The sequence below is a fragment of the Melospiza melodia genome, chromosome 8 (genome assembly GCF_035770615.1).
Source record: "Melospiza melodia melodia isolate bMelMel2 chromosome 8, bMelMel2.pri, whole genome shotgun sequence".
NCBI classification, from domain to species: Eukaryota; Metazoa; Chordata; class Aves; order Passeriformes; family Passerellidae; genus Melospiza; species Melospiza melodia.
In genome coordinates, this window is record NC_086201.1 from 21306434 (window position 1) to 21327850 (window position 21417).

The 21417-nt window shown below is 37.4% G+C and overlaps 1 protein-coding gene across 4 annotated transcripts in view; it reads right to left on the reverse strand.

Moving 5' to 3' along the window:
* The window catches only part of CHN1 (chimerin 1), a 100355-nt gene that overhangs the window by 51346 nt on the left and 27592 nt on the right, over window positions 1–21417 (reverse strand). For 3 of the 4 annotated variants that reach the window (XM_063162171.1, XM_063162169.1, XM_063162170.1), the window contains exons 2-5: window positions 18770–18808; window positions 15565–15624; window positions 9891–9918; window positions 8912–9025 (exon numbers count right to left, since the gene is read on the reverse strand). In XM_063162171.1, the coding sequence (XP_063018241.1) occupies window positions 8912–9025; window positions 9891–9918; window positions 15565–15624; window positions 18770–18808 (241 nt within the window). Of the gene's footprint in view, window positions 1–6151; window positions 6335–8911; window positions 9026–9890; window positions 9919–15564; window positions 15625–18769; window positions 18809–21417 lie in introns of those variants that run through there. The other variant, XM_063162172.1, reaches the window with a different exon arrangement.

Here is a 21417-nt window from a genome sequence, read left to right on the forward strand (position 1 = left end):
CATCAAATCTGGAAAACAATTCTGCATAAATGGCATGCCAACAGCAGGCAGGGAGGACCAGAGCAGTGACACTTCCCTGTGGATCATAAGCACTGTCAGGGACAAAACAACTGCTCTAGGGCATCAGCAGCAGACAACAGCTGCTGAAAGCAGTGAATAAGAAGTGTTATCAGTACCTGTAACACAGCATTTCACAAATAAATCTAACAAAATTAGAAAATAATTCCTTTGCTTCAATGCATTATTTTACCATCAACAGCTGATTTTCACCATCTTAAAATTTTGAAAATATGTCCGCTGATCAAGTACAGTAAGACCATTTAATACTTAAGGTAAATGTGTAGTGTTCTTGATCAGTGGTAAGCATTTGAAAATAATCTGTTTGGTTTGAACAGATGCATGACCTCTTCTTAGTACTGTGCCTGTATGCCTTATTCTATTTAACCTTATATAAATTGCTGGGATTGATTTGATGATTGAATCAGAATCAATACCAATGTTTTGGGCACTGGTTTACTGCCTTTTCTACCTGGTGAAAGTTCCATGCTCCCTGGGAATACACTCACTGTGGTTAGTGGTTAAGACACATTTGAATTCTACATGCACACAGAAATGTATTAAAAGACCAGTACCTTCTCTGTACATGAGAGCAATATTTGGAGACCTATGCCAGCTTGCCTGGATAAAGATCATCTGGAAATGTTACTTGCAGGAAAGTTACTTTGACAATTTCCTAATGCATAAACAAGGCTTACATAAATAATAAATAAGGCTTAAAAATTTTTTAAGAAATGTTCTTCAAGAGTTAATTTTACCATGTGGCTTCATGCTACAGAGAGCTTTCATATTACTTTAAAACAGAACTGTGTTTCAATCCATCTAAATTAAGGCATCAACCCTACCACTGTCTGCTCAGCAAACTTCCAAATGTGCATGCAAACTTTACTCAACGTAAATGTTTTCATTTTAGGTCATATATTAAGTTGTTTTTCTGGTATATTTTGAGGTAGAACAGCATCAGCAATGTAGCAGGAATTCCACTGCAATTGTGTACTATGGAGAGAAAACTGCCATAGCATAATGCTCAAACATGTTCATTTTTGTTTCACTCAGAGTAGCTTTTCCTACAAGGCCATAAGTTCATAGAGACCAAGAATGGTTGGAAATGCACCTTTAAATGTTGTCCAGTCCAATCCCCCTGCAATAAGCAGTGACATCTTGACCTAGACCAGGATGCTCAGAACCCCATCCAATGAATTTTCCCAGGGATGGAACATCTGCCACTTCTCTGGGTGACCCGTTCCAGTTTTCACCACCCTCATCATAAAAAAATTTCTTTTGTATCTACTCAAAATCAACTCTCCTTTAGTTCAAAAATTATTCATGACTGTCACATTTCTCTTTTTCTTCTCTAGACTTTCTCACACTAAAAGCAACTTGCTCTTAATTTATCCTTCTAAAACAATGTGGATATTTTAATTCACTATATCAAGAAAACCAGAGTGGAAGACATCAAGTGAAAACCCAAAGAAATGTTCCTATTGTAAAATAGCTTTGCAAGTCCAGAAAAGGTTTTTGAAGAGCAGAGTGGAGCAACATTGTTTTTGCTGTTGTTCCTGTTTGTTTGGGTTTTTTCCTAAGGTACACAGCAGGTTGTTTTTCAGGGTCTAAAGAAAACCCAAATTCACTTAGATTTAAACAAAAACCAAAAAACTACAGTAAGATTTCTGTTCCACAGAGATTTTGTCACATCTGATTTGCCTTAAGCCACTGCTAATTCAAAGCTTACAATACAGGCTTACTTAACTTACTTAAAGGTATTACAGAATTTGCTATTCACTTAACTTGTTTTCTCAGTGTATTCTACCTCTAATCTTCTGGTACTCACTCATCCCTTCTTTGCAAACAGTGAGATTCACCAATATACTCATCCTGCTCTCTAAATGTTTTTTCCTCAAAGCTGTCTTCCATAAAAATAAACAAGCATAACATAAAATGAAATAATTCCTGCATACATAACATGCATTGTTAGAATTCTTGGGGCTACTAACAGTTCATCAATGAAGATTAATAGCATTTTTACAATTATATTCTGTTTATCTAGAATACAATTTCTTCTTTCATCCAAGTGCAGCAATAAATGGGGCAGATGTCAATTTATTAATGAAACTGTTAGAGTTCATTTATCTCAAGATACAAAAGAAAAAAAATTAGCTTGATTCTCCTTCTAGCACCTATCAAATCAGGAAGATCCATACTAAGCTGAGCTTCACCAAGTATAAAGGAGGGAGAAGGAAAAGGAAAACTGGGCCAGATAACACTTATTGTCAGTTCTTTTGGTGTTTGAATAATGAATAAATGTTGAGATGAAAACAATTATGACATTAAACAACAATGTAAGGTTGTTGTTTGTTATCTTGAAAACACCTCTATAAAGCACCCACAGTATCTATGAAGTACAGGAATAAAGGTGTTTCTCCAATTACAATTTCTAAATATGAATTCCAAAAATACCCAAAATAAGAGGCCAATCAAAAGGGCCAACTTGCAGATAGATTTCTACCTAGCATTTTCTAAAAGCAGTAGAGAAAAAGAGGCATTCAAGTAGAACTTGCAGAAGACTGAAAAGATACATATGCTTTGACAGGGGAGGAGAGCATTATTGTACTCGCATACACAATTTGATTAGCAACTGATTGCACTACAATTTGATTTTTTCAGCTATTATTTCAACTCCAATAGTGCCCAGAAGCTTTAAACCACGCAGACATTATGCAGCATAAAACCAGCAAAGTGCAACACAGATTCCTGCTCAGGAGCTGTGACTGGGGGTAGACTGAGATGGGGTACAACTTCCAGTCTATCTTTTTAAGATATCCTAGACTTTTGTACTGAACAAGCATGTGAGACAATAGAGAAAACAGCTTCTCTGATGGAGAAATGAGGCCTGCAGAACTCCATGGCCTAAAGCCAAGTCATATATGAAGCCAAGAAGTGAGCCCAGAGCTCCTGAGCTCCACCCTGGTACCTCAGCACCAGCCTAGTGCCTCTGCTGCCCAGCAGATCACAGCAGGAGCTGCAGCCAGGTGAAGGACATGGCATAAATGAACATGAGCTGTGCACACTGAGCACAGGCATCTCTTGGACAAGCTCTCCCAAAAACGTTCACAGCACGCTGGAGCAGAGAGTATTCCTCTGAGAAGTGCTGAACTTAACACCAGCAGGAGAAACACTGCAGTAAACTGAATTGCTAAAGATAAATTAGACACTCTAGCCAAAAGAAAACAGAGCTGACAACAACAACAGATGGGAAGAGGAGGGAAGGAGAACAGGAACACAGCAAGAAGACATGAACCATAAGGAAAAAAGCATTCTAGTCTGTGGGAGGACCTAGGTAGCCAGTTAATTACTCATTAAGGTTAGTAGCTATTTATTATTATTCTAAATACTTAAGTGAAGCCATTTCAGTAGTGCCCAGGTGCACTTACATAAGGCAGATGATAAGCAGACGACACCTCAGGTGTTTACTGATAGCTGAACCTTAAATGTTATTGACAAACCAACAGAGTCAATTATTTAGTGTGAAATTTTATGTAGGAAAAGAAACTTTTTACGGGAACGTCACCTAGATAAAGGGCCAATTGTTTTACTTGAAGCAGAAAAGCAAGCTCCAGAATTTATTACCACCTTTTCCCCTGTTGTTTTTTCTTTTCAGCTAGCAACCAAGGAATATTGTATGAATATTTTAGAAAGGATTCTAGAAACTGAATTCAACCCTTGCTACTGCCAATCACTTCTTTTGCAAATCAGGTAAAAATACATAGAAAGATATGCAAAGTTTAGTCTTTAAAATGGTCTTTAGAATTTTTTCCTACCAACTAGCATGATGTCAGAATACTGTTACCATGGTAAAGGGAAGAGATGCAGTTAGCTACTGCTTTGCTGGGCTCCTTCTGACTACTTACAGATCAGCTGTAGATGCAGGATAAACTATGATCAGATTTTGATACATTCATAATTCAAAAAACATAATTCAGCTATCATCATGTAGAAAGTAGTTTCAAACAATTCTTCTTTCCCCAACTGCTCTCCCCGGTCCCAGTATGAACAACAAGGCTTTTCAGCAGAATGCAGATCAACAGTGTTCATATCTGAATTCAAGAAGCCTTTTGCAGATGTTGAATTCTACATGTGTAAGTAATCCCACAGCAATCCACACATGTTCTGGAACTGCACTACACACGTGTCCCAAAAGAGCCCACTGGAAATAAACAGCATCCAGCTACCAATGCACTCATCCTCTGAAACTTAAAAGGTTCATGTGCAGCATTATGCCCTAATAGCCTACCAATTAGGTCTCCTTTTAAAATGCCTGTGGCTAGTTGCTTAAAAAAATGTCACAATTCATGGATTGAGAATGTGTATGAATTTGCACAATACATGTTGACTAAAATAAAGGTTACTAATTTTTGACATTCATTTCACCTGAAGAATTCTTTCCTGGTGCTACATAATCTTCAATGTGCCCAAACCTCCAAACATAAAGAAAACATGACTCATAATCATGGCTCACATTATTACCTTTTTTTTTAAAAAAAAAAAAAATCATGCTGCAGAACCTTATTTCAATTCATTCTCAGTATCACAACAATAGAATTTGCAGGAAGGGAAACCATGGTAACCAATTAAATGTGCTACAGCAGCTATCTGCTCAAAAGAACATGCAGTACCATCACACTTCAACGCCTACCACTAGTACACTCTCTACCCATTTCCTCTTTATCCTCATCCTAATTATTAAACAAGCTCTCCACCACAGAGGGCTACATTGCAAACCATGTCTATTGTTACTGCCATTTGCTATAGGTCTTAACATTAAGCAATATACTACTCTTTTGCCAAATGTAAAAGCAGATCTAATAGCTCCAGAAGTGAATTAGGAATTTTCATTATTTTGGATCTGCTTGGAACATTGAATTAACATTACAATGCATTTTGTATCTTTTTATTCTGACAGAAACTTGCTGATATGTATGGACACAGATATAGATCTGCGATCACTTTCTCATGTCAGTAATTTTTTTAAACCTCAAGACTGCAAAACATGTTCAGTGGCATTCTGATTGATTAATTAATTAGTAAAGATTGGTGAATGCATCCATGATTAAATCTAATATAGGCATTAAATACAGTAGGGTGCTGATTTGCTGCTCTCAGTTGTGTTTATGCTTCATTTTCCTTTATATGGTATCTGAGCTGACACAATTTTACAGACCTTCTTAGGCTCTGAACATCAATTTTACCTGAAAGACAGCTCTGACTATTTGTCAAACTTCTATACTTCAAACAACATTTAAATTATCATTTTCTATTTCTTTAAGAACATACTTCTATCTCTCTTACAAATTCTGAGAAAATTATTTTCTGAAAAAACTCCACCATCTTTTGTTTCAAATTTATATTTAAAAGGTAGTCTGCCTTTAAAAAAGTCATGATGCAAATTAATTGCACAATAATGGATGAAAGTAGGCAAAAATAGCTCATCATAAGATGATCAAAATGCAGCTTGTTATATAAGTGGAAAGCAGATTTTACAGTAACTCAACAGCAGCTTTAAAAAAATGAAAAGTTTTTTTGGGTAAGAGTCACTGTCCCTACCTTACAAAGAAAAAAATATTAAAAATCTTCACTTTGAACTCAACTATTTGACAGTATTGCACTAAGAACAGCTGACCACTTTGCTTTAGCTTGCAAAAAGTATTATTTTTCCTGTCCTATATTTGGTCATTTAAGTGGTGCTAGGCTATGTCTGCAGCTATAGCAGCTCAGGAACAAGATCTTTAGATCTACTAAAGCTAGTTCCATAAAAGCACCACAGCGGTCAAAACTCATTTAGAAGGCTTTAGAGAACGAAGAACTAAAGCATGTGGTGCAGTTCATCTTGAACAGGGTGTGCAGTCCTGGCTGGTATGGACACTGAGCTTTTGGGCATCAGCTACAATAGCTGGTGGAATCAAACGTAACACTGAAAGTGTCCCATGATGATCTGAGGAATTGTCTGGCTTGGGTCCTCAGGACAACCCACAAAAAGCTTGTTCTTCTCCATTGCAGAAAGGATGGCTGGAAACATTCCATGACAGAGACATCATACCTTGCCACAGGAAGGGACATGATCCTGTTTCACTACACTGCTCTTCACGACTGGATGCACTGGGTTTCTCAGGGTTCCCAGGCACGCTGCCACAAGCACAGGAAGAAGACATCTGCCAGAGCTGGACGTGCTGGGCCGTCTGTCTCACTGAATTGCCTGCCTCCCCAGCAGAGCCACCGGCAGCTACAAGCCAGGAAACAAACCTGTCTCAGTCTCAACATCAGCTGCTCCTACCCACAGCTACCACAAGACTTTTATGTCTCCATGAACTGGGATTTCATGATGCAATCACACTTCATAGGCAGTTTCTCAGAATTGACAGACTGTCAAAGACTGACACATCAGACAACAAACAGTGAGAGAGATTGAGTAGATACATAGAAATACAGAGGGAATGAAGTATTTATGCCAAGAGTTGGTAGTCCCTTAAAGAATCTAAATTTTACTCAACTTTTTTCCATTATTTTTACCAAAGCGTGTCTGAAAACCAACCAGAACACACGGATATTTCCCTTTATGTTTTGTCACTATGTTATTGCAGAATTAGAGCACCTCTAAAGAATTGCTGGGTTAACTTCATAAGATTCTTGGAATCTGTTCTGTGTCTGTTTTTTTATGTAACAGCTGATCAAGTTTTCTTTCCTCCCACACCTTCCAAGGGGTAAAACAAAGGTAAAGAAGAAAAAGCAAAAATCACACTGAAGTGATCTTAAAGTTAACATGAGTGCTTCAGAGACAGAGTAGCACTTAAACCTAGTATGAAAATACCAAATTTGTTGATACAACCAGAAGAGAAAGGGTGAAATTAGAGACCCTGAACTCAATCAAAGCTTTCTGTTGAACTTGGAAAAGTTTTGCTCATACATACCATCCTGCTGACAAGCTCTGTTTTTGGCCGTGGAAGTTACATTCTTAAATTCCTGCTGGGATTATCTAAACTGCAGATGGGGCTATCTTTGCCATCTGGCAATGTAGTGACCCAAACACAAGTGATGCTCTCAGGAAAGGATACAACTACATAAACTCAACATGGCAATCACAGCAAACTTCTCACAGTCAGGATACACAGAGAGACTGCAGAAAGGACCTGGTCTTTAAGAGAGGCTACTATGTCAGAAACACACTCACTGGACACTTTGGCCAATGGTTATATTCTGCATTTATAGTTCCAGGGAAAGGAAAAATAAAAACTGAGAAAAATTCTCCTTCCAGTCAATGGAAACGCAGACTCCTGCTACACTGCCTAGTAGTGATAAAAAATAAATCCTAGTGGTAAAATCCCAATGTGTGGAAGACAGAGCACCACAGTTCACAGAGTTCCACCTAAGACATGAGAGTTAACACTCTCATTCATGCACATTGAAGGCCAACAGCAAGAGAACAGAGCATTGTCTGCTATGGGAAGGAAAGCAACCACCTAGACCCACTGCCCATGATACACAAGTCATTTACCATTTAAATATAATGAAATGGCTGCAAGATGCTGCAGTTTCAGTTTCTGATGTGTTTTTCCAAACACTGAATTTCATTAAAATAAAACAATGATAACAACTTTGTTATCATTTGAAAGTTTTCCCAAACCAATCACTAACAACTATCCCTTCTTTTCTCTATTTGGTATAAAACTGATTTTATTGTTTTCAAAGGGGTTTTCCAGTGTGAGAGATACCATCAAACCTGGGAAAAAAGCCATCTTTTGACTTGCTGGACTGCAGGTGCATTTGAAAAACAACCTGCAGTGATACATCCTACAAGATGCTCAACAGCTTCCTCTGAGTCTACAGGCCCTGTGTGTTCTGCACCACTGAAAGCAGGGAGTGGAGCTTCGCCTTCAAGCCAGGTGTTACAAAAACTGATTTCTTTGTAGCTTTAAAAGAATATTGCAAGAGCAGAAGATGATGGAATTGAGTACTATTTTAATAAGAAATACCAAATTTACCCTGTTAATGAAAGCCAGTGTAAATGTCAATAATGTCTGTCGTTTATTACTACAGAAATAAATATCCTATGAAAATATATTCTTTTTCCCCCTGAAAAACTAATTTATCACAACCTATTATTTCAAGACATTATTATTTTAATCATTATTTTATAAAACTTTCAGTAACTGCATCTTCTTCAATGTTTTTCTGTCCCACTTAGATTTACAACCTTGCTAATAATCACTATCTCCCATCTCAGGTGTACAGCACAGGCCAAAGTAACCTCCAATATTTAAAAGTAATTAAACTATTTAAACCTTACAACTACTTTTTGAGTTTTTTATTCATAGCTGACCCACTTGCCAGAGCTTTGCAGAATGAAGAAGCAGATCTGCAAGCACTGTGAGCTAACAGGTGCTCAGACAAAAAGGGCCTCCTGATGTGTTGCCATCCCAAGGAGAGACCAGGGGGGACTGAGTTTTCCAGCACATGGCAGGCTGCTCAGGGAACTCATAATGTGCCTTTTATTTCTTGACCACCTGCTCTCCCAACATCTGCATTGGGTCACATCTGTACCACAGTGGGAAAAGGGCAAAATGAAGCCCCACTAGCAAAACCACAATTGCTGTTATCCTGATGGTGCAAACAATAAGGAGTGTTAGCACTTCAAAAAAGGGCATGGAAGGTCAAAGATACGAAATCTATAACTAGGGTAAAAAAGTATAATGATGAAAAAGAAATTAAAACAACTACAAAGAATTTTTTGATCTGAGGTCAGCAATGCAGTAAAACCATTTGAATATTTTATAAATTTAAAAATGGAATATTAATTACTGACCTTAATGCCAAAGTGTAGGTTCCAGGTTGCCTTTGGCTTTCACGAATGAGATAGCTTCCCTCTGCAACACTCAATAATTGGTCAGCTTCCTCCCTTGATATCATCCCATGGAATCTACGGAACAAAAACTTCTTTGAAACACATGCCTCTTCTCTTTTAAATCACCTTTTGGTCTTCATTTAGAAAGCACCAATGACAGTAATTTAAAAAGAAACAAACAAAAATGACTGACTTGGTGGAATCTACAATTTGAATTAATTTCCCTATGTGCCTGTATTCAAATTTACTTCAAATGGTTTAGAAAGGCTTCTAGGAAAGAATATCTATGAAACAAGTATATTGTTTTTAAATCTGCATCTATCAATTTAATATGTAGAAATAAATCTGTTTTCTCCTGCTGGTTTCACATGTTTTGTGCTAGTGGCATGCAATCAAACACTTTGAAGCATTCAAGGATATTTTATGTGATCCCTGAGATTTTAGCAAGTTGCTGTAATCTCAGTAATTGCTGATGTAATAACCCAGCAACACTACACATCTTTTACCAAAATAAACATAAGTAAGATTTTTGTTTCTCCACACTAAATCTAACCATCTTTGCATTAGCAACCTAAAACAGAAGACACACAGAGACTGATAATATATTGCATTTGAGATCCAAATATCTTTTCTTCCTAAACAGAAACACATTTTGCAAAGCCAACAGGAGAGGGAGATAGAAAAAGACAATCCCTTGAAAGTACAGAAATGTATGTTTGTTTTTCTCACTTAAAGTAGCACTCAGTGATATCCATATCCATGAGAAATTGCAGCTGTAATTTTAGGCAGACAAAAGTAATAATGACCTGATGGTGAGACACACTGCTGTAAAACACACAGAAGAAAAAAAGAGCCCAGACTAAACATTTGACACCTTTCCTGTAACTATTATTAACCAATATGTCAGGATAAACCACTTCCAGAGATGTTTGTTACTTACTCTCTTCCATAATACTTGGGTCTGTTCTCTACCTAGAAGAAATAACAGAAATTGTAATGTTTCATAACAAGAGAAGCTATACAGTAAAGTGGACTGTTTACAATACAGGATTAAAACCAGAAAGGGATATAATGTGAAAGTGCAGGCAAAAATAATCAAGAACAGAATTTCTCCTGTGATTAGCACATAGGGAAACCAAAGGGAGATATTCAGAAAACATTGCACTTGTGAATGGCTTAAACTGGAGCGAGAAAGGATGAGCCACTTGGACCATGTCATCCTCAGGACATACCAACTGATGGCATTAAATATTGCTTTTACAAAGTGCCAGATAGGGAAAATGAGTTAGCAGTTCATGCATGTAAGTGCACCATATTGTTGAGTGCACTAATACAGTGAAATATATATAAAACTCTTAAATTTACGGGTTACCTTCCATCACAGAGCTGTCGGTGCCCCTGCTGAAATAAAGCCACTACTATGCAGCCCCTCAGAGTGAGGGCAAATGGTTGAGTAAATCATCAGGTGCACAAGTCTTGTGCTTCTTGACTTCACTAAAAGAAGTAGTACCACCTAAAAGACTTCAAAAGCAGGTGTGCATGTGTTTTGTAGTGTAACTCCACTTTGGCTGTGCTCCAGAGACCTTATGGTGTAAATGCACACAATATGCAGGGGTGTCAGGGTACAAGTTGCCTGATAATTATTCTAGATAAAATAATGCACCTTCATTTGTCCAGGAAGTTTAGAGCCAAGTGAGGAATAGCATATTCCACAGAAATCAACTAATAATTTAAGCCACCATATTATCCTTTCTTGCTAAATTTAAAGGTGGAAACTCTTTGGGGAATAAAAGTCAACAGTTATACAACTTGAACTACAGAAATATAAAACAATCCAGCTATGCTGAAACACAGAATGCCACACTGGGTTTTTTTAACATCTTTTCAACAAAAAGCCTATTAATATTAGTGCTTCTCTCCAGTGTTTTCAGTGGAGTATAAAGATTTCAGATATTCAAAACAACATACATCCCGATGTACAGTCTAATAACAATTCTTCAACATTCCCAGCAAATAAAAAGCTATTGTCATGATTCATCACTTTGGAAAAAACATTCCATCACAGGTAAGATTTATCATGTCCTAAAATATTTCCTTTTCCTTTATAACAGCAAACAAGTTGCCTGGTGTGATAGCTGTTTTCAAAGGGCCTGAAGAGACTGGATTATTTCAAAAAAGAAGAAAGGTCTTAGATTTTTTTTGTTAAATGTACGCTATTTCTTCAATAAGAAGATAGCAACATAAACAGAGAAAAAATGAAAGCATTTTATTATTGTTGTTATAGAAACTTGCAACAATTCTTAACTAAAACCCTTAAACCAAGACACTAGTTTAGAGCAGTTGTTAAAAGAAGAATCCTGTCATGGATAAGATTTTGCTGTCTGTCTAGTGAGATTTTATCTTTATCTCTGTGAATTTATAAGACAGAACTGGAAAATTTATATAAGCAAAAGCATTCCTTTTCAGAAATGGATTAGTAACTTGACAGGGCATCTTCAGAGTACTTGCAAGTCCTAAGAAAATTTATAATATACTCTGTGCAAACATTTGAAAATGCGAACGGGCAGATGACTGGAGCAAAGCTTCTGAAAAAAACCCCACAGGACTTCCAGCATTTGTAGTAGGTTTGCAGGTCATTTTAGTGGATGATGAGTTGAAAAGGAAAATAACCACTTCTGTTAACACTGTCTCTACTGATGAGTTTTACCAACTTGCAATAACTTCAATATCAATGTTGATGTGCAACACTTTTTGCCTGCATACGACTCAGTGCAGCTGGAACCTCAATTCACAGAGTTTTATTGCCTGTTTATTTGTGTTTTGGGGCTTTTTAATCACTTTTTAAATTTATGATAATATTAGGGGGTTTTGACATCTATACTGACATACATTAAGACTTGAAGAAAATTCCATCAGAACTCAGCAGGGGCCTTCTAATTTGCTCAGAATGACTGGGCTTCACACACAGTGCAGCTTGTGTGCACTGAGAAAACCACACAGACTCTCTGTAAGCCAAATTTACCATGTAAGACAGTAAACACTGTTCTCAGGCTTTCTGTGAAGTTTCTGACAGGTGTTACACCAACTGCGCCCTTTGCAACTTAGACACAGTGCTCTTATCCTCAACTGCACTGGAACCAGAAGCAATGTGCAGCTCTCTTGGTCTTTTGTGTTCCCTTGGACTTCAAAGGGCTCCTGGCAGACTGTATTCTACAAATTTAATTCTACAAATGACAATGCAGGCACCCACGTATCCTCCCTTTGCACCTGAGCACTGAAGGCCAAAACAGTTCAGTTCAGAAGCTCCAATACTCTAACTTCCACAGTTTGTCATCCATAAGTTAACAAGACAAAACCAAAACATCTGGACTGGAATTCAACCAATCCAAGAAAGGAAATACATTTTAAAATATGATGATAGCAAGAAATTGGTCCTATTAGCTGATGTAGTTATCCACTGCAGAATACTTTTCTGATTTGGCAATATCTTGGGACCAAAGCATTGCTGAGTGTGAGTAAGAGCAGACATAGCTGCTTCTTTTTCTTTGTATCCAGCAAAGATCAGCCAAACACTGCCTTTTGACTTCTCAGGATTTTTACTAATGGGAAAAATTTCCTGTTATTGTTAGCTTAGCAAGGTTTTAAAAATTGCTTCTAACTTGGAAAAAAATGAGGGGGAAAAGCATGAGATATTTCTTTCCAATGTGTTTATTTGTATATCATTAATGCAGAGGCCACAGGAAAAAATTAAATTCTTATGATACCTTCAAGAAACACAAATATCAGCAAGATATCCACCATTACTTCATTTGTCTTTTTTTCAAACTGAGGGGTGAAGGCAATGAAACCACATTTATGAACAGACAAATCAAGCAGACGTGGCAAGCACCTTACAGCAGACATTCCTTTGGAAAAGGGCTTAGCTATAATGAAATTTGGAAAGTCATTCTGGGCAAATATCATGCAGATAAAGCCACCTTTACAAACAGCTCTAATAAGGATGTGCATTATATATGCTCATACTCTGTGTTTCTTGACCATTTTCACAATACTAAACAGAGATGCTGTTTAACAGGTTAATTAACTATTAGCACTGAATTAGGATGAAGCCTCCTAAAAGGACAGAAAAAGTCAGTGATTTTAATTTCTCCATACTATGTATTTTTTCATATAGTTATTTTAAATTGTTCATTGAATGCTTTTATATGTCAGTCAAGGCTGCCCTAAATATGCCTATGCATGCACACGTGTATATAAGACTATAAGAGAAAAAATAGTAATTTCATGGAGGAAATACAGTATTAATTGGACAAACAACATTATAATTTGCATGCAAGCCTCATGCAGAAGTCAAATAACCTTAGAACGTTGTGGAATTATCAAATTTAACCTCATGGACTATTAAAAGGCTCAGCTCTGCTGCACTTTTACAATAAAAAAATCACAAATGAATGCAATCTCCTTTTACTTCAGTGTCTCTCCGCTGATCTGTGTGTTGTCTGATATGAAACTGATGTAGCAGAGCAGAAACTTGAATTCTTTGTATTTGAGAAGCATTTCAAGTTAAGTAGGTCATTCTGTTGAATACACCTCTCAGTATCAGCACTTGTACAATGTGTGTCTTTGCACATGAAATAAAGGGTTGGGGTTTTTTTTACGGTGTGATTTCCAATTATTCTTTAACAAGTACTTTTTCCCCTTAATCATCACTCCTGCTTTTGTCAACAAGTGGATCACAATAAGGCAAGAAGAGCAATTTATGTGTTAATATCTCACCAAATTACATGTTGTTCATTCCCACTGACCTCTTTGATGTTCTCAGGACCAAAATTCTCTTCCTAATGTTTATGAATTTGTTTATACAGCTGAATAATTCAACCACTTAGGAAAAGATTCTGCTCCCCACTGACTCATGTGTGGCTGCTAATAGAAACCCAGCTGAGAAAGAACAGATCACAAAGCTCAACACAAGCAGGAGAGGCTGAGACCAGAGAGAAAGGTTAACAAGTTACTGCTTGCTGAATATATTTTCACTTCAAATCAGCTCAGCTGCATAAATTGTTCAACACTTATAATGAAAAACTCTTATCTGCGTTATAAGGAACTAATGATGAAGTAGGAAAATGCACACTGATCATGTACTTCTTCAATTTTACCTTTATTAGTTAAAAATAAGCTTCCAATTTTTTAAAATAAAGTAATTCTTCACTGATAAAATGTATATTTAATACGCTCTGTTCTGCAGCTAAATACCTGATTCTTTCATAGTTTTCTGTTATTTACTTCTATTCACACTAGTTTCTCAATCTACAGCCTTTATTTCTCAGTTTCTACAATGTTCATGGTGCAGACACAGGTTTACTCTGCAGAGTTCAAGAAGCTATTTTAAAACACACAATGTCTCAGTTTTTTTGTTCACTCTGACACAGGGATAGATTTACACTTAAGTTTGTAATATGTCAATCTTGTTTTGGAATAAATTCATAGAAATATGACATTACAGACACTAATCTGTTGCATTGCATTCTCCATTGATGACAGGACTTAGCAGTGTTTTGATTGTACATGATATTTTTGCAATCCCCCATTGACCATAGCAAATGGCCACCACTCACCCATAGCAAATTTTCCTTTGTAAACCAGTCCAGCTTTTTAATTAACTATCTCTATTAGAGCTAGTAACACTTTCCAATTAATAGAATTTAAATTCAGTGAAAATGAGGATGAGAAAGTTGTAGTAGTCAGTGTGATTCGTATTTGAAGATTTACACAGGTGCTTTTATATTTGGCCAGCAAGTTTCTTGTTCTATTCTAAAAAGAGGACAATCAGTATCTGATCAATAGCTGAACAATTTCCATCACACCAGAGGCAGTAAAAATTTTTCATTTTCAGATACTGAATACACATTTATGTCTCTGCTTATTTGACTGGATTAGCTAATAGTATTCTAAGAAACACTATGAAAAAGAACTTAATATGAAATTTGCTTGTGAGTTCTTACCACCTAGGACAGAAGACCTCCAAGCCCTTCTCTGCAGCCAAACTGGCCTGGGATATTATGCTATCATATTTTACTAAATATCCCAGACTCCTTCAGCAATTTACAATGTCTCCCTGACTACAAAGTATATATAGTATATAGAGCATACTACATATACTTGGTGCAGTCAAATAATTACAAAATAATTATCATTATAAGCATTGTATGACTTGCTTAACCATGCTGGTACTTTCAGTTATGGATTGGTTTCTTAGTTGTTTTTATTTTGGTTTATTATTTCAAAGAAATCAATATACATACAGAAAAAATAAGGTTCTAATTCTGTGGGAATTAAAACATTCACAAATGAGATCCTCATGAGCAAATCAGGAGAAAACATATGTTTCCATGTGTCTAAGAATCAAAAAGTAGTAAATGAGTCTCAGTAAATGATGATACACATCAAAATGCTTTAAATTCCATTTTTAGAACAAATGGATTTCTGAGTACCCGTGCCCCAAGGCTACCCACTCTAATCACAGCACAAAGTGTCCCAAGGAGCCACTCCGTGGGCTGGACACAATAAGTCAGGCATGGAATTACTGGACTGCACAGAACTGAACACTGTGATACCTACCTCACGAGTGCAGGTTATTCTTCTAGGATGGGGAGCTTCCTGTTGCAACTGATACACTGGGAGAAGGCAGAAGTTAAAACATTGTGTAAGTTACGCATTTTAACATTAAACATTGCAGTTTAAATAAAGGAGACTTTTTGCAAAATTTAACACAAGGATACAAGAGATATAAAAATTTACTAACAAAGGGTCAGAAAAAAAGAATGTTGCAAGCCAAAATGGGATATTGATTTTCTTTACAATGAATTCATCAAGTAATATGGAATAACTAGGTGAGATCAGATAAGTTCCAACAAACAGATCAGAAAAAGAATCATAGTAAACACAAACTAAAGTTCACTATTTGTCAGATCAGGCTGCTGTCAGACTTTCTTTGGCAAGCAGATGGAGCCCAATCCTACAGTGCTGGGCACACACCCAGTCACCTGCAACACATCAAGGCTTTACAAGAATCACTCAGAACTGTGCACTGTCCAACCCTCTGCCTTTGCCACTGCTCAGTGAGGACCTTTCTGAAGAAAGAGAAAGATGAAGACACTAAAGCCTTTGCAGATCTAAAGACAAAATGAGTTGAGTAGCAGAGTAAAACAGCTAAGGCTCAAATTATGACATACACTTACTTACATTTATATCTTCCCTCCTACTTTTTCTCTGTTTTTAAAATAAGTTTCATCAAGCCAGAACAGATCTTTACAACCAGATGTAAATTTAATGCTACTAGTATGTGCAGACTTTATAGAATAATACCAAAGGAATGACTTTCAACTTTAATGCCAACTGAATCTGGTTTGGCAACTCACCTTCAAAATGAGGCTGTCAACCCTAAGTTAGTATTGCAATAGTACACTAGAAATGGCAAAATGGACATTTGGAATTGTAATATTCTAAAATTAAATAATGTTGCAATCATTAGCATGAATACCAAGGTCTACATTGTGCCATCACCTTCTTCAGTTAATAAGACCATACATTAATTTAACCAATACAATTTGACTTAATTAAAATTCTCATTTGATCCCAAATCTTTTCCACTGGCAAATGCTGTATTTATGTGTCAAGCTACATGGGAATGGAGAAAATGGCAAGATGCCCAATGACCACTGAATCGTAAGATAAACTGGAAAAAAACATTCCCTTTGTTCCAAATAAAAAAACCTAATGGTTTTTCCTGTTGCTACTAAAATCAGTCATTTCCATGCTGGATAATACAAAAATGATTTCTGCAAGTGATGAAGAACAGCACACTGGTATATAAAAGTGCAATTATCATTTTAGGCAGAGCATGACCATTTATTTTGCCAGCACATAGATTCCCTAGCTTCTATTGTAAAAGCTGTATTTGATGGCACTGGATCCTGTCCATATCTAATTCTGAGAACTGTAGAGTCAATTTCAAAGGAAAAAAAAAAACAAAAGGAAGGAGCAAGTTAAGATTTTTCTGAATTTCACAAAAGAGGAGACCTACAATCATCATGGCAATATCTTTCTCCTCTTCCAGTAACCTAGCACAGCAGGGTGACTAGCTAAGTTACAAAACAGGATTCCTATCCCTCCTCCTCTAACCGATGGATGCAATTCGAATTGTTCAACAGCAGCTTTTCCTTGCTGTAATTATTGCCAGGGAAGTCAAAAAAGACATTCCTCTTTGTCATGAGACAGAAATCTGACCAAACCTCAGGATCCAGAGCTTCATTCTGAGCCCCACAGGCAGGTTCACCACGGCAGGCAAGCCCCAGTGTGGTAGGAGAGGAGGTGCACACAAACCATTCATCCAAACCACATTGGAGAGTGCTGCAAACACATCTGCACATGCCCAGGCCTTCAGCTTCTGTCAAGCTGGCAACAAAGATTTGGTATTAGAGAGGTTCAAGCTCCTTCTTCTAGATCATGGTGTGGAATAAACTTGAGCAGTGTTCCCTGAGTTCACAGAAGGTATAGAGCTGGGGAAAAATAATCAAATCTGCCCTCTTACACTTGCTCTCCTTCTAACCATGATTCTCACCTAGTCTTTAATTCTACATCTCTGATCAAAAAGTTTCTCACAGCAGGATGGAAACCTTTAAAGTAACTACATTTGCTCAAGTGCTAAATCTCCTCAACCTTTAGAGAGCAAACATTTTCTCAATGTGAAACGTTGCTTGAGCAAATCCCTTTAACCAAGCTGAACATATACAAAGTAATGCAAATGTAAGTCTGACATCCCTAAACTGTTAACTGAGTTATACACACAAGCATTCTGTTTTCAAAATCTCTTTTTCAGCAGCAGACTCCTCTTTCTTGCTTCCTCAAGTGTCAAAATGTCTCACATCTTGGCTTTTGTATCTACAGACAACTAGAATTCATAGGTGAGCCACTGTGGGAGGCTATGATGGCCTTTTACAGTTTTCTCATGTTCTCTTCCATGTCCCTAAACCTCCATTTGCACAGACAAATAAGACGTAATTTTACATGAAATTCTTTTGATTTAAAAATGGCTGTTTGCTTTTTTGTGAGTTTGGTTTGGGTTTGGTTTTTTTTGGAAAAAAACCCCAGCAAGTTGTGAAGTTCCCAAGAGGGTGGCACTCTGATGTCAGGGCAAGGCACCTGGCCTGCTGCCCTGCACACCTGACCGAGGCAGCCTGCCAGGCCAGCTGCCTCTGGGCACGGGCACAAACACACCAAGAACTGCAGAGCACGGGCAGGCTGGTAGCAAAACACGCCCTTCTAGCCAGGGCTTCCAAAAACCTGCTTGTGATTTGTCACACCAGGTCAAACAAATGCTCTTGTTTCACTACATCAGCAGATTCCTGAAAAAAACAATTTACTTTGAGTTTTCTTAACCAGCTCAAGCTCAGCTCTAGTGATGCAAGGCACTAGATCACAGGAGCCCTAGAAGTTTGCAAGGATACCAACTTTAAGGCATGAATGGAGCTTATGTAAGCCCTGATCTAGGCAGACAAACCACTATAAGCAAGACCAAGCAGGAGTGGGACAATGCACATTAATAAGGGGCAGAGAATCTACTCCTCTAAATAATCTATGTTCACTTGTCCTTGGGGTAGTGAAACTACCTCCTTGTACCTGCCTCTAAAAGAAGTGAACCCCTTTGATACTTCTTAAACTCACATTCTGATGAAAAGAGAAATTAGTCTTTTAAAACATCCAACTGAAACTTTTTCAGCTCTAACTTGGGAAAAAGCCCCAAAATGCTGAGATACTTACAGTAAGATTTCCAAACAGGTGGTCTGTATTCATCAGTATCTGAAAAGAAACAAAGAAATCTTAATGTTGCATAGGAAACATTTTAACACAGAAAAACACTGCAGAAGCACTTGCAGAATTATTAAGATAATATTGCACCTAGGTTCTAAACCTACTTTTTACTATTATAGAACAACCTGTTTTTACTTAAACTAAAAATGTGAAAAGGTATTTTCTTAATCCAGCTGGGGGAAAAACTATAGAAACAAATCTGAAAAATGTCAAACATGCAGATCAGAAGCCAGCATACTGTGAGGAGGAAGAATGTATATTATTTTACTATGTATATAAGTTCCATTTTCAACTACACCAGAAAGATTTAAAAAAATATCAATTTATATTCCAATAAATGAGTTTCCATGCAACTTATTCCTGCCATTAGCTTTTTCCTCTTCTGGATGGCAATTAACAACTCTTAAAATAAAATCAGAGTATGCGAGGACAGCGAAATACTTTGGAGAAATGAAGGGAAGTTTTTTCATACTGAGTACAAGCTCTTTTTGGAAGTAGTGACTAGATACTAAAAGTAACAACATATTTCTACTCCTAGATTTTAATTCTCAAATAAAATTTTTAAAAAATAAGATTCCAATGTCTTCTATCACCCTTATGGCTTGTGTTACAACTGATCCCACATTCTGAGCTCAGGGCTATGCTGCAAACTGTGACTCTGACCCACTGTTCCACTGCTCTGACCAGCTTCAGTTCTGATGGCACAAGTCACCAAGGCTTTCAGCACAATGCTGTGCTTACCTGCCTGGAGCTGGTGAGAATTATTCCATCCTCCCCACACAGGGTCCCAAGCTGAGCCACCCCCACAGCCAGCCTTGCTGACTGCAGCCTTTGTGCCTGAGCTCTCCTGGCAATTGTCTGCCCACGGGAACTGCCTGCTGCACCCAACACAACGGGAACTTCTTGTTTTTATTCTAAGGTTACATAAAGATCAAGCAATCTGGGAACCTGTTGCTTGAATTTTAGCCTGAATGGCATCTCCACTTCAGAGTCCTTAAGGCCTGAGCCTGAAGCTGAAATTTTGCTTTGCCTCCCCTTTGAGCAAGCAATCTGTCTTCTTCAGGTACTTGCTGTAGTCCATCTCTCACACATATTTATGTCAAATATCTCTAAACTAGAGCTTAGTGGAAGGAGATATTTTCCAGTTTAACTGGCACAGGCTTTGCCAGACCCTCCCAGTACACTCCCTGCCCTGACTGCACTGTAATTTTGTTCCATTTTTTACCCCATATTTTAGCTCTGTGCATGAAGAGGGTGCAGATCTTGCAGACCACCTTGGTGGCAGTGGGTTTTACAAATACAATTCATTATGACTTTATTATTAAGGCAGCACTCAGTTAAACTGCCATCCCCCTGACTATGATGGGGTTTGATCTTTGGAAGGTCCTGCAGATGCTCTACCACATCCTGCAGAGCAGCAAGAACACCTTGAATCTGCAGAGAGACCTTAAGCAGCTCGTGCTTCACCGAGGCAGTAAAAGCAAATCAGCAGCAACAGATGCAGCCAGGGTTATTCATTCCTGCTTTGATACCTTTAATTAAGGCAGTGCAAGTCGATTCATTCCAGAAGCATTGTAACATGATCCCTTAGCAATGCAATGTCACATGGAAAAGTAGCAAAATTTTAAAGTAAAAATAATGGCTTTAGTTCCAGAAGACAACTCTTACTCCACCACCTGAATTTACTTTTGATATACTCTGGATTTTGGCAATATATGCACTAGTTGAATTCACAAATAAATAATTTAAGTAAAGGACAACACACACTGTATTTTTAAAATATGAGCTGACTGTTATGAAAATAAAAACATCTTGGCAGTCTAACCTGTACTTGCTCACACTCAAGCCCTGCAATTGCTACAGCTAAGGGCATCATGGTTATAAAACTAAAAAGTGACAATATTTGTGCCAAACAAAAAACCTCAAACCTTGTTAAAGTCAGGCAAGAACAGCAGTTACTTTCATAGAAGAAATAGCTAACATTCAGAAATGGGAAGGAATGGTTTATGTTATGCAGCTGTGCAGAAGGATTTTGTTAGAAAAAAAATCCGTCGGTGAGCTTTATTGCCTTTACAGTGTGAGAATACCCTCCAGCCATCCCACACGAAGCAATGAAAAAACAAAAGGTGATTTTTATTGTGATTTTTTTAAAGTGTAGTAGCAAACACAAGCACAGTGAAAGAGTGAAGCAGAGGGTTTGTAGTGTTTGCTTCTGAGCAAGAACGTTTCTATGACTCAAACTATCCTACTACACAAAGATGAGATAGAATAAGTATGAACACCAGCCCTGTCTATTAGTTAGTTATCTGTTTTTAAAGGTTAACTGATGTGGTCCCATTTAATACATCAAAAATATTTAGAAATTCATTATAAGGAAAAGGGTTTGATTTTCAGATAGTACAGGCTTCCACATACAGCATCTCCAATTAGGGATCTGAAAAGCACTTACAGGCATGATAAAAAACCCACAGAAAATGTGGAACCCAAAATACATTTTCTCACTAATGCTGCAGCACATTCTAATTAATGCAATAAAGTACACTGTCAGTTCTCAGATTTTTTTCACAGTAACTCAGCTCTGCTAAATGTTTCCAGGA